Source organism: Cryptomeria japonica, unplaced genomic scaffold (genome assembly GCF_030272615.1).
Source record: "Cryptomeria japonica unplaced genomic scaffold, Sugi_1.0 HiC_scaffold_44, whole genome shotgun sequence".
Classification (NCBI taxonomy): Eukaryota; Viridiplantae; Streptophyta; class Pinopsida; order Cupressales; family Cupressaceae; genus Cryptomeria; species Cryptomeria japonica.
The window spans coordinates 319,258-333,174 of record NW_026728866.1 but is presented as its reverse complement, the minus strand read 5'-3'; the positions used below and the strand labels follow the sequence as shown (position 1 = coordinate 333,174).

The following is a 13,917-nucleotide window of genomic DNA, read 5'->3' as shown; positions in this document are numbered from 1 at the left end:
CTTTTAGATTTACCTTCAATAGAAAAACATGTTCAAGATAATACAAATACAAGATTTGCTATAGAATCCCGAAAACCACTTGAATTTGCTTTTACATGGATAGCGGACATTGTAGACAATTCACAACTCTAAATCAGGAGTGGTAGCTTTATCTAACAAAGTGATGCCACAAATATAAAACATTCCACTGACGTAAGGTAACGTAGCTCATTATACAAGGGAATAGACTATTTATATTTATTTGCCCGTGAGCTTGAGATCGTTTTAAGCAGAGGCTGACGTAGAATGCTTCAAATCGTACTAGATCTTCCCATTTATCATTCTACACTACGTGACTATCATCTCATGATAACAATCAATGTCAATTAAAATTACTTTGTATTTGACTTGCGGGCATATGATAAAAATGTCTTCCACCAGAATATTTTTCAAACAAATTAAATGCTTTTGTGAGTTGGTGAGTATGAAGATGTAGAAGGATTGTCATTGACAAAATTGCGCAGTCAAACCATATAATTATTACGAATGAAACGGTCCAGCCATGTTGGATTTCCACTGTTTTTGACAGGACTTGTTCAAAGACTCTTATGGAAACGGTCCATTATAGTATATTATATCATCATTAGACAATAAAGAGTTAGAGGCCAACAAATAGGAACAAGTTTCTACCTTGCACTTTTGGCTTTATACTTGACTAAGGTGGTTATCTTAGAGGTAAAAACAAATGAGAAATGAAAACAACATGCCTTCAAAAAAACCATAAGTAAACCCGAAGTATTTTATGCTCAGACTATAAAGCACAATTCACAAAGGAAGTGATGCAACTTAGGAGTAGATATTTTTCTTTCAAGAAAATTTTATCTAAATTAGACAAATTTAATAATAACAAGGATTTTTGGCCCTTTTCGTTGTAATGGCATAGTTCATTTGGCCTCAATATATGCTAGAAATTATTAGTATGTTAGATTTAAAAAAATTAATCTTCAAACCCTTATAATTTTTCCCTTTGGTGTCTAATAAGATAAAATAAAGGATAAATTTAACTTTTTCAGTCACTCTAATCTCAAAAGTAAGCTTATATTTTCTCGGGTTGAGGGTTTTGATTATTTTGAGACCTTTGCTCCTATAGCCAAGATGGATTCCACTCATCATGAACTTTTCATTGTTCCATATTAGGGTTGGTTAGTGTATCAATTGGAGGTGAAGAGTACTTTCCTACATGGTGATCTTCAGGGGGAGACATGTATAAAGGAGTCTTTGGGCTTTGTGTGGGATTCTTATCTTGTTTTTAGAATACATTATTCATTATATGGTCTCAAACAATCTAATAGAGCTTGGTATGTGAAGATAGACAGTTTCTTGCTTGCTTCCAGATTTACTAGGTGTCACTCTAATCCCACAATTTACATTCAAAGGCATGGGTAAAACTTCTCATTCTTGTTCTCTATGTGGATGACTTGATTCTCACATAGAGTTCTCTTATCATGATTGAAGATACTTAACAAGATTTGATGGAGTTTTTTGACATGTCCAGCTTTGTCTATTGCATTACTTCCTTGGTCTCCAAGTTCATCAATCTTCTGCAAGTATTTCTACCTTCCAATAGAAGTATGCTCTTGATTTTCTTCAAAGATTTTGGATGGTTTATTGCAAGCCAATCCCTACTCCATTTTCAGTTAGGTATTGTGTTGTCTACCAGTTGTACTAGTCCATCAATTGATGCTACATTGTATCAGCAGTTGGTTGACAACCTTTTGTACTTAACACATTTAATGTAGGTAGGAACAATGTAATGTGCAAGGGACCGAGTGATACCCCTAATGTGTAAGGAACGCATGGTAAAAGATGTCATGTGAGATGCATGATGTCTCCAATGTGAAAAATGTATGAATATAAATCCAAGAATGGAATAAAGAGGAAGACATGATGCCCCTAAATGTAAGGATGTGACCTTGAATATGAAACTAGAGGGAAGGTATGATTTTTCCCCGATGAATGGATTAATGCCAAAGATATGTCAAGTGGAATGCAAATGGTATAAAGGATACACTTATACAGAATAGTGATATAATAAAGTAGGGTCAATAAGTGACTCTACAAGTTGAATGTATCAATCTAGAATAAAAATGTAAATTATAAATAATCTTGGTATAGAGATGTAGGACCGATTTAAGTGACTTTATAAGTGATATCAATATGGGATTAGTATTCAAGCTCTAAAAAACATGATTTAACAATGTAGGGTCAAAGCCTACAAACTAATCAATAATGGGAAGGTGTAGGCCTTGTAGTAAAATGGGATACATAGAATATATAGGTGAATCAACGCAAACATGAACTATGATAAGGAAATATAATAAAATATAGTGGTAATTTAGTGATAATATATGTAAAAACCAAGAGTGGATATAAAAATTTTAAGGTGAAAATGTGTGACCAACCTAGCTGGTGGATAAAGGCAAGAGGGAAATGTCTACAAATTAAATATATGGAAAAATATGTGAATAAGAAAAAATTCAAAGAAACTTTTTAGCCAAAATCAGTCCCCCTAAGACACCTCAACTGGGGAAGACCAAGTGTGTGAAAAAATATAGAAAGTGAAATGGGCATTAAAGCACAATAAACCTATGGTAAGTAAGAAAAGTCTAAAATGAAAAAGTAAATAGGAAAAATAAAAAAGATATAAAGGTAGAAAGGAAATGTAAGTGATAGGTATATATGGATATAAGCTTAAGTGATGCTCATAATGCTTATAATCCATTAAAAAACAATTTGGGTGCCCCCTTTAACACAATATATGTTGTCTCATCTTATAGATCATCTTTATATGGCCAACAAAATCATCTATTTCGTCAATTCATGTTCCTAATATTATTCTTGTTTTTGTCATTTCCTTATAACCCATTCATACTTATTAACACGTGGTTATGGTGGAATTTTCACCATTTGATGCTCTACAACTTTCTTTTCTTTCAACTTATTATTTTGCACACGGAACTTGAGTATTTCTTATATTGAGTCTTCCTTTTTTTTGGTATATGGTGTACAATTTTAGGCCCTTATTACTTTGTTTGTTGTTTCATCGTTTATTTCCTTTGTAAAACTTGAAACATAGCCTATGCCAAAATGGGAGCTTTAGAGCAAGGTATGGACATCCATCAAAATTAAGGGGTGTTATTTTTAGTTGACTAGAAAATTGCACTTGTTAAGACACTTGGCACATGATGATTCACACATCTACACCTTGGCAATCTTAAAGAGGCAAATCTCACCATTACAAGGACATGACCCACTAGTTTACCACACTTGATCTCGCGAGAAACTTAATAACATTCATTTAAGTATCACATTATGAACATATTTCCACAACATAAATGAGGTATTTCCACTCCAAATCGACAACATCTTTTCCTTACTATGTTCACATGGGGTCTATGGTTAGTCTTTGAATTCCATGGCCCACGGAATAAATTTCTGCACACTACACAAACCGTTAATGTATCCAAAATAATAATAACACAAATTTAATCATTGCATTCACATTAACAATAAATATAATGCAATCCTTTCCCCAAGTACAAAATTCAAGCATCCAAATTAACTGTGGTGATCATAACTGATCATGCACAAGATCGTTGCCTAAAATTTTATAAAGCAATCAAAGAAGTACTTGATATTCTACATCGTATTCGGAAAATGCACGAAATCGATTAAATATTATTTCATAAAGCAAGCATAACAATTTAATAATCCTCATGGTATTGGAAACATGGATATAATTATGACAATCTAATTCCATAATTAACTGTAATCATCCTAATGATTCGCATTGCAGTGTAAACATGAGCCTACTCATCAAGGATTGCTAAGTCTTATAAGGTCCATAGGTGAAATAATAATAGATTCATTCTATTTACAATCATCATCATAAAAATTAACTATCTCATTTCTTCAAGCGTTCAAGACTCAACATCAAAATTATTATCTAGGTAATTGAACCTTCATTTGGCCTTCACGATGCTTGTTCTCTTAACACCATCATAAGGTATCCTTCCTAATCACATCATCATATCAATTTTTGATGAGGGTATAAGGACTTTCTAAGAAGAATAATCTGTCTAATAGCGAATTGTAGCAGAGCTCATTTTAACTATGTAAGATTTCATCAAAGGTTGTTTCAAGTGTATATGATCATATGATTTAGCTATCTTATCCTGCAATTACAATTAGAATCCAAATCTGACAAGATTCCAATCTCTAGGTATGATACTCAAATACAATGTCCAAAAGTATCACTTAAATGAAGGTATGTAGTGTTTAAGGAAATCTTGTGAGAGGGATCGCAATGTGGAAGTTAAATATATGATGAGAGAATGCAAAAAACGGAAAGAAATGTACCCTAAGTCCATTAAAAGAGAATGGTAAGGTAGACTTCAATCCCAAAATGTGTCTGAAATCAAAATATATTTTTAGACAAAATCCAAGGAGATGGAATAGTGGTTAAGATTAATGAAGCTTTCAGGAAGGTGGAGATTTATTGGAGAGTTGTGTTGAAAACCCTTTCATGGAGTTATCAAAGTGGTTTAGAATAAAGGAAAGAAATAGCTTATGAACACACGAAAAAACCAGCACAAAAGGTGAGAAAAGATTGGAAAACGAATGCTAAAGAAATAGACATCATTGATATTCAACAAGGAGAATTTGTGTTCAACGTAGGAGGCAAAAAAATGGTGATAGATTCCTAATCAAGAAGGCAAATGGAAAATGTCTAAGAGAGACGGAGAGGGAAGCAAGAAAGAAACACATTGTATCCAAAATGAGCATGGAATCTTTGTTTTGAGATACACAAAATATCATAGAGGATTAGGCTAAGGAACATTTTCCACTTACCCTCTTCATTTTATGTATAAGTATTCAGGGTAACAATTTTGCATATGAAAAATCATTATTTTGTCTATTTTCATTTTCTTATTTTTGATATTATTTTGCAAGTATTGTAGGTTGTGTATTTCTTATATGTTTTCCTTCATAGATTCCATACTACTAGGTTTGGATTTTAACCTCGTATATGTGAAGAATAGACTTAATAATAATGTCTTTATGAAGTTACTTGCAACATATATAACATTCAATGGGGTGGATAAAGGTAACCCTGGGTCAGCTGGCTGAGGGGGAGTTGCTTGTGACCATGATGGTAGGCTTGTTTCAGTAGGGGTGCTTCGGTAGGGGCAATCCCACTGGGCGCCTAGACAAACCACCATATCGAAGCTAAAGCTTCTTACACTGGGTTACATATGGTGATCAGAGAAGGGTTCAAAAAAGTCTGGCTCGAGAGTGATTCTCTAAATATCATCAGGTGTGTTAGTGAGCAAAGTGAGCCCAACTGGACCATAATTCAATTAATTCAAGTTTGCCATATCATGATTGATAATATTGATGATTTCATGATCTCCCATGTTTATCGGGAAGGTAATAGGCCAGTGGACCACCTGGCTAACATAGGTGTAGATTATGTGGACATGCGATGGTGGACGGGAAAGGAAACTTTCCTGATACAATTGTGCCAACTGACGAGAAAGGACACTGAATGCATTGGCCAATCATATCTCTTTAATAATTTTAGAATGCCAAATGAATTAAACCTTTCATGGGATTTTCGTTCAAATTCCAAAGCCAAATTTTCTATATCCTTGTTTTGTATCTGGTTTTTCATTGCTTGGCTTTGGTTGGGTTTCCATTGTTGCAAAGATAACTTTCTAATGGGAGGTGACAAGAACATAATGGAACCTACCTCCTATGAGAGATGGGAAAAGAACAGAGGGCTATGGATGGAGATTACTGATGGGGTCCTTGTTTCATATCTTGAGAGGCTTCATGGCAATGATCCGAAAGTGACAGAGGATTTTGTGAATGGTTTGGAGAAAGGCATCCTCACGACGTTTGGAGTGGAGTTTAGAATTGATGAAACCTTCGTCATGGAGATATCTTCTTTGCAGATGGAAGGCAACAATTTCTATAGAGAAAGGAAGGTGGTGAAAGAAGCCATTGCGGCTTTCGTTGACAAAGATAGCGAGAGGAAATGGGTGAAAAATATGAAGGACGGCGACTATAACAGGAAGGAACTGAAATTACTTTGGGCGGAGATGGCCGCAGTGATTATGAGGTACATTACTCTTGATAGACGCTATGCCAATATTATCTCTTACCACTTTATGATATTAAACCATTTAGGGCACAACAAAAGAATTTCTTTGTCTTTCTATCTGTTATCTTCTCTTGAAAATAGCTTGGTGAATCATGCCAAAAATGGTGATAACCCTGTTCTGCATGAGTGATGCAAAGGCTCGTGTCCATGACTAAAATCATCCCTCCATATCAGGTTCAGACACACATCAATTTCTTTTGTAGCAACACTCAGCTAAACACACCTCAAATACATAGGTTTTCTCAAACCAATAGGCTACACAAACCACCAAAAGTAAACATCAACTTCACAAACTCAATCCAATGCTCGGAATAAATTTCATTAGGCCAGTTACACATGTCTAAGGAAAAATTAAGACTCAAAAACACTCAGACTTCGCCAAACCCTTATATCCTACTCACACAAGCCACTTCCCTATGAGGACGCAACTTGTCCATAAACTCATCTCACAATGCCAAACTCTACACGTCAACACCTTTAGACACTTTGGAATTATAATTTTGATATTGAAAGACCACACATAGTCACCAATCACATAAAAAAATCATGAAGTAGTTTTTTGCAACCTTCTTGTAGTGGTAGTGACAGGAACTCACGTAGACATGGCGGTTTCTAGAAATTGACTCATTTGAGATGAATTTTTCTAGTAAGAAGGAATTTTGTTCACAACATCATAATATATCCGTACACCAAGTGTCAGGTCATTATTTGACTATACATATCTATACCAACACATTTTCTAACTATAGATCTGGTAAACCATTTTCTGAACAGGCTGCTTTCACAAAAATGATCATAACTTGCTCATTTTTACATTAAATTCCATCAGAATTGAAAAAAATGAAAGTAGACTCAATTTTATTTCCATAAATGTGACATTTTAACAATAATCCTTCCATAAAAAATATAACAAAGATTTATAACACACAGGAATTAGAGTTTTACCAGTATGTACCATTGTCAAATAAGCATTTTGACATCATTTTGCACGTGCCAACCTTAACTTGAGACCCTGAAACCAAAACAAAATGAAAATAATTTCTATTTTCCTCCATTCCACCAAATATTATAATTTGATCAACGTGGAAAGGAGGTTTATTACATTTTCAAAGTCATGGTTTACCCTACCTAGAGTTTTTAACAGTTTTTACAAAAATTGGTATATCTCTTCCAAAACTTAATGAAAAGAAATGAAACCAAAACAAAAATACTGTGGATTCAACCCTATATCATTCTCAAGTGATCTTAAATGCTAATTAATAAGTTTCCAAGAAGAAAAAATAACTTATATCAAACTGTCACATTCAGAATACTCAAAAAATTGCAGGAAACCTCAAACTTTTATTGATTTTCTTCTTTCAATACACACCAACCCCTCATGATTCGACCATCCCTGGTTCTATAAGCCTTTTAAAACCACTTTTGATAGCTATAAATAAAACACAAACCATCATAACCATTAGGCTTCCCCTTTACAACCTTTTTGCAATTTTTTTAAACGACAACTTTACAAAACTTGACCAAATGACTTTTAATTACTTGGTATCAGCTTAGACACAGTAGAATAGGATAAATAAGCCTTATTACATCATTTTCAACCTTTCCTTGAGCATTTTCTATTCTTTGACCTTCTTAGGACCTTATAGGGACCTACATTGAACAAAAATGGCTTAATGCCTTAAAATATGATTTATAATGACTTCAAATGGTCCCTTGGACCTTATACAACCTTAACACAACATTGAAAACAAAACAAGACATAAAAACATTAATGAGCCCTTTCAAAGCCTAGGTGCTCCTGCACCAATGAGGGGCTAATCATGCTCATCATGCAATATGCAAAGGATCATGGGGTTAAACCCTCACGAGCGGTTAAACCCCCCACATCTTCGTCCAACAATGATGTTCATTATGTGTAAGATATCGAGATGGACAAATAAGAGTCTGGTATGGCTATGGACTGGTGGGAACTCAATGTCTCGGATGATTCGATATGTCGTCCCTCTTAGTAAGAGGGCCCCCAATGAAATATTACACCTACCACTGGAAGAAGCAGAAGAAAAAAACACCCCAGAAGGGCTGCCTGTAAGTATAAAAACCCAAATTACAAGATTCAGGGCCACCAAATACGAAGAAGTCCAAAACTAGAAAAATTGGGGAAACCAAGGGAAAGCAGAAGGAAATAAAGCTGGAAATCCCCATTAATGTTGAACAGGGGGAACAGGGGGATACCCAAAAAGATTCTTATTTTGGTACTCTCCTTAATAGCGCTGTCAAAAGCCAGGAGAATTGCTTTCTTTGGGTCAGTAAGGAGATTAATTTGTTAAAGGATGGAATTAAAGATATCATTAACAATTTCACTGAGACGCCCATGGAAAGCAGGACGAATAAACTTCTCTGAATGACACAGGAACTCATAGAAGATGTAAAGACCATGAAAACAGATCAGGAAGCAAGGATTGGTCAGTTGGAGATTAGCTTATAAGAAATTAAGGGTAATCTGAAGAACCTAGTGGTATCAGTAGGGAAGCCATGAATAACAGTGCTCGGGGTCTTAAAAAGGTAAATGCGATGATAGCGGATCAAAGAGCTTAGACCAACAGAAGCATTCCATCCTCTGACATCAAACGGAAGAAGAGAATCCAGGAACCAAACTTGCAGGGTACGAGACTTCAAACCACCACAGGTCCCTATACAAGGACTAGAAGCACAAACCAGGAGAATAATACCTCCAGGTTCATCATGGATGAGCTCGAGGACATCAATAAGAGGGTGACTCAAAAGAATTCGAAGATGAAGTAATCTCTGGTCGAGTGAGTAACTTTAAGTTTTTTCTTGTTCTATTTTTTTTTTTGTTGTGTAGGTTTGGCCACTGTTTCCGTGGTTGTTATGTCATTGGTTACAGACTAGTTAGTGACTTCTTATGTTTGTTGTGCTCTTTAACTTTGGGTTTCGGGTCCCTGTAAAACCCGTTTATCTCAATCAAAAAAAATCCATCTATAACATTCACAAGATAAGATACCACTCGTAGTTATACGAACAACCTCACCTTATAACTATTTATATAGCAACAATAGGATTATATTTTAATTATAAATTATCAATAAGTTAAATTAACTCGCATAATTGTCCTATGTGTGGACATTACAAGTCCCAAAAAAAATTCTCATTTATAACTATTCAATCTAGTTAGAATATGTATCAAATTGATGTGAAAACTGTCTTCTTGAATGAGAACTTGGATGAAAAATTATATATGGTGTAGCCTCAATTTTTGTAAGTTATTAGGTGTGAACATGTAGTTTGCCAACAAATTACGGCTCCTACATTATTTCCTAAGAGTTGAGTTTTGATAATATGATTTTAGCATCTTTACAATTCAAATTATATACGCCATAAATCTTTTGGAGCATTTTGGAATTGCAAATCGTAACTCATATTCTCCAAGTATTGAGATTGAGTTGAAGCTATAAAAATAGGTTACAACTCCCTTATCAGTCAAGAGCAACAAGCACAACCTCAAAGGTCATTTTCATTCTGCTGGAATGAAGTTGACCTTTCTAAAGATGGATGCTTTGCTTGGAGGATTCTAACAAAAGACAAATTAATCAAACTTGGGATTGTTGATCCTTTTTGGTGTGTTCTTTGTGGATAGGCTCAAGAGGATGTGGATCACCTTCTATTACAATGTTCCTTTGCACAGTCCTATTGGGCTCACATCATTAATAAAATGAATTGGATTTATCCCTTATCAGAGAATCTCTGGGATATATTCACAAATTGGCCTTCACTCTATCATCAATCATTTTTTTCTTGCATCTGGAAATTCATCCCTCCTATGATCACCTAGTGGGAAAGAAACAAGAGGATCTTTAGATAGGAACCTTCAAGCTTATCTCGGGTCTTGCAGAAAATTGAAACTTCTATTTCAGAAGTAGTAAATGCATATGTAGCAAAATCCAAATCAATCAACTCTTCGTTTTCAGATTGGGATTAAAAACTCCTTCAATCCTGGGAACACATTAATCTCCCTTTTACGGGAAGCTCTTTCCAACCCCCCAAAAGAACAATAGATAGATTAAAAATCAATTGGATTCGTCCTCTGAAAGGTAAGTTAAAGTTAAACTTTAATGGGGCAACCAAACACAATGCACGCAAAGCAGGTGGTGGGTGTGTAATTAGGGATCATAAAGGAAATATTCTTGTAGCTTCAGTACTTCCATTCCTGGATGGTTATAATAATATGACAGAAGCACATGCCCTTCTCCAAGGTCTCTTGTTGACTAAATCCTTTCAAATTTCAAACATCTTAATTGAGGGTGACTCTTTGCATTATCAATTCTTGTAGAAAGAGAATCTTGCACAATTGGAGCATTCAATATGTGTTGCAACAAGTCTGGCTGACCGTATGTTAATATGTATAAACGTAGATAGACGTTGACCATATGTTAATATGTATAAAATTACGAATGAAACCGTATGGGCTGCAAGACAGACATGTTACATTTCCACTTGCCCTTGACTGGACTTGGTAAAAGACTCTTATGCAAGATGGTCCATTATTTTATTGTTTTAATTAAACCGAAGACAGTGGAGGGATGATAATTCAACAATAATTGGTTGACAAAATTTATTTCATTTTCTAATTTGAACTTTTCAATCACGGGATTTGTTTGACAAAACCACCAAGGACAATATAAAATTTGGATAAATATGCATAGTAAATTCTCGATACTATCCATATGGATAGATACGCGTGAACTGTTCTTATTCTATTTCAAAGACAATATCTATAAATAAGTGCAACGATTGCAAATACATCACAAAACATTCATTCGAAGAAGAATTAGACTGGTTAATCACATTCAGTATGGAGAAATTATTTCTTCTGATTTCATGCCTGCTGATGTTTACACATCAATTCTGTTCAGAAGCAGCAACATCTAATCCGGGTGGGTAAAAACTTTGGAATCAATATAGTTGTTTCTTAGCATAGGATTGTTTTTGACATTGACGATTCTGTGTGCAACTGCAGAGTACCCATATTCGTTTATGACAGCAGATGCTCAAAAGGCAGCTTCAAGATCATATGATTACATTGTGGTTGGAGGAGGTACAGCGGGATGTCCCCTGGCAGCAACTCTCTCACAGCACTACTCTGTTTTAGTATTGGAGAGGGGAGACTCTCCTTACGGAATTCCCGATGTGGAGGATTTCAGAGGGTCTCCCACAACTAATCCCAAAGTAGCGCAGGGGTTTGTCTCAGAAGATGGAGTGCAGTTGGTACGGGCGAGAGTTTTAGGAGGCGGATCAGCCATCAACGGTGGAGTCTACAGCAGGGCGAGCACTGAATATATTCGGAAAATAAAGTGGGATGAGAAACTTGTATATGAGTCATATGAATGGGTAGAACGGTTGAATGCCTTCCAACAATACAAGCTTTCTACTTGGAATTCTGCTACCAAGGATGGGCTTCTTCAAGCTGGAGTTCTTCCTTACAACGGCCACACTTTCGATCATTTGGTTGGCACCAAGATCAGTGGCTCAATCTTTGACGAGAATGGAAAGAGACATACAGCCGCAGATCTACTCCAGTATGCAAATCCAGAAAATATTGTAGTTCTTCTCAATGCTACTGCCAGCAGAATACTCTTCAGTTTGGGATGAGGTACCAATTCATATTTTGCTTTCAGAATTCCCCTACCCTACTTTACTTTGATGAGTATTCCTTTTATTCTTTTACAAAATATTCAGAAATATATTTCATATATCCATCTATGTGTATGCATGTAATATTATCAACAATCTATATTGCAGGAAAGCAAAAGGCTAGCGGAGTGGAGTTCAGAAGCAATAATGATGGTCTCATTTATCAAATTTCACTTAATCAATTGTCAATCAATAGTGAGGTGATTTTGTCAGCAGGAAGCATAGGTAGCACTCAACTTCTCCTCTTAAGCGGAATTGGTCCAAAAAGACAACTCAAAGAAATGAATATTCCTGCTCTTTTAGATTCACCTTTTGTAGGTAAACAAGTTCAAGATAATCCTAGTGCAGCCTTTACTATAGTATCCTCGAAACCACTTGAAGATTCTTATTCACAATTAGCGGGCATTTTAGACAATTCCCAAAATTACATCGAAAGTGGTAGCCTTGTCCAACGGAATAATGGTACAAATACACAATATTTAGGTGTTCTTGATATTAAGTTGGCATTTCCCTTATCAAGGGGTGATCTTTGGCTTAAAAGCGTAGACCCTCGAGATAACCCCTATGTTCGTTACAACTACTATTCACACTCTCTTGATCTACAAAGATGTGTGAAAGGTATAAAAGTAATGGTTAATCTGAGTATGTCATCTTCTATCCAAGAGTTTGCATTTACTGATAGTGGAAATTCCAAAACACTCCAATTCCTTGGAATAGCATTACCAAAGAATCAATCAAATGATGATGCCTTGGCGAAGCTTTGCAAAGAGGCACTAGGCACATTTAACCATTATCATGGAGGTTGTCAAGCTGGTTTAGTGGTTAATGAAAGATATCTGGTGAAAGGTGTTGATAATCTCAGAGTTGTGGATGGCTCAATTTATAAGGATTCCCCTGGTACCAACCCACAAGCCACAACCATGATGCTTGGAAGGTATTTATTTTTATTAAAAATTTTATTGCATTATTTCTTTTTCGATTCTCAAAAAATATAACATTAACAATACATTTTGATCATGCAATATGTGCAGGTATATGGGAATTCATATCCTTCAAGAACGCACAATCTCTTAAAAATATGAGAAGACCATGTTGAAATAATTGGCACACTTGTTGTGCTCACATTCATTTATCATAGAACTAAATAATACCAAACATGGTAATGTTTTTGATAAAGTGTGAAATTGTAAATAATTCAATTTACCTCTCATTTCCTATCAATATAAATATTTTCCAAGATAGCACATTGTTATGAAATTTACAAGAATAAATTTAATTTGAGCTTTGATTAACTTTCATACAAAAGTGCACTTTCTTTTTTAATTGAATTGATATTATAACAAAAATACATGTTCCAAGGTTTTATGAATAAAGGAATGCATAATTTTTCTTATAATTTATTGTTATATGATGATGTAAATGTAGAAGTGTTTAATTTGGTATTTATTTTTTACACTATATAGTACTTCTTTTTTTGTTTTGTTGGTTTAATTATAAGTTATGGTGAGATGTATGTTTTTTAAGAAAATCATGTTAAATAAATTTACAAAATGAACATGTGAAAAGGATAAAATTATTACAATATCACTTCTTGGCCAAAATGTTTGTGCATAACATAACTAAAATGAATTGTACAATAGTATGATCACAAATTCTGCATACCCATGCCATTTGTCATTTAGTTTTATGCCTATTTTGAACAAATATATTAATTCAGATACCCAATCGCAAATGACACAATAGTGTGTGAATTTGGGCTCATTTTACTAGCCTCATGACCTATTTGTAAACACAAATATCTATATAACCCTAGCATTAAATAATATATTAACAATAGACACGCCACTAAATTCATTTTACCTACATTGTTATCTCACTTCTCTAAACATATACCTCCATTTCGGTTCTTTCTACCTAGATCTAACTTATATTCTATATCAAGGCAACTACATAATTGTAAACTTGTCTCTTTCCAATTTGAATTTAAAATTTCATATTTTTGG

At 34.7% G+C, this 13,917-nt stretch overlaps 1 protein-coding gene across 1 annotated transcript; it reads left to right on the top strand.

Moving 5' to 3' along the window:
* Positions 1 to 11,075: 11,075 nt before the first annotated feature.
* On the top strand, positions 11,076 to 12,988 carry LOC131862533 (protein HOTHEAD-like). Its single transcript, XM_059215007.1, has 4 exons — positions 11,076 to 11,157; positions 11,241 to 11,861; positions 12,023 to 12,848; positions 12,946 to 12,988. Exons 1-4 carry the CDS (start codon positions 11,076 to 11,078, stop codon positions 12,986 to 12,988), a joined length of 1,572 nt encoding a protein of 523 aa, XP_059070990.1.
* Positions 12,989 to 13,917: the final 929 nt, after the last annotated feature.

What these genes read in the sequence shown, in the direction of transcription:
- LOC131862533 (XM_059215007.1), top strand. Translation starts at nt 11,076, where the DNA reads ATGGAGAAATTATTTCTTCTGATTTCATGCCTGCTGATGTTTACACAT. An exon ending in TGCCAGCAGAATACTCTTCA is followed by an intron (nt 11,862 to 12,022) that starts GTTTGGGATGAG and finishes TCTATATTGCAG; the next exon opens with GAAAGCAAAAGGCTAGCGGA. An exon ending in ACAACCATGATGCTTGGAAG is followed by an intron (nt 12,849 to 12,945) that starts GTATTTATTTTT and finishes CAATATGTGCAG; the next exon opens with GTATATGGGAATTCATATCC.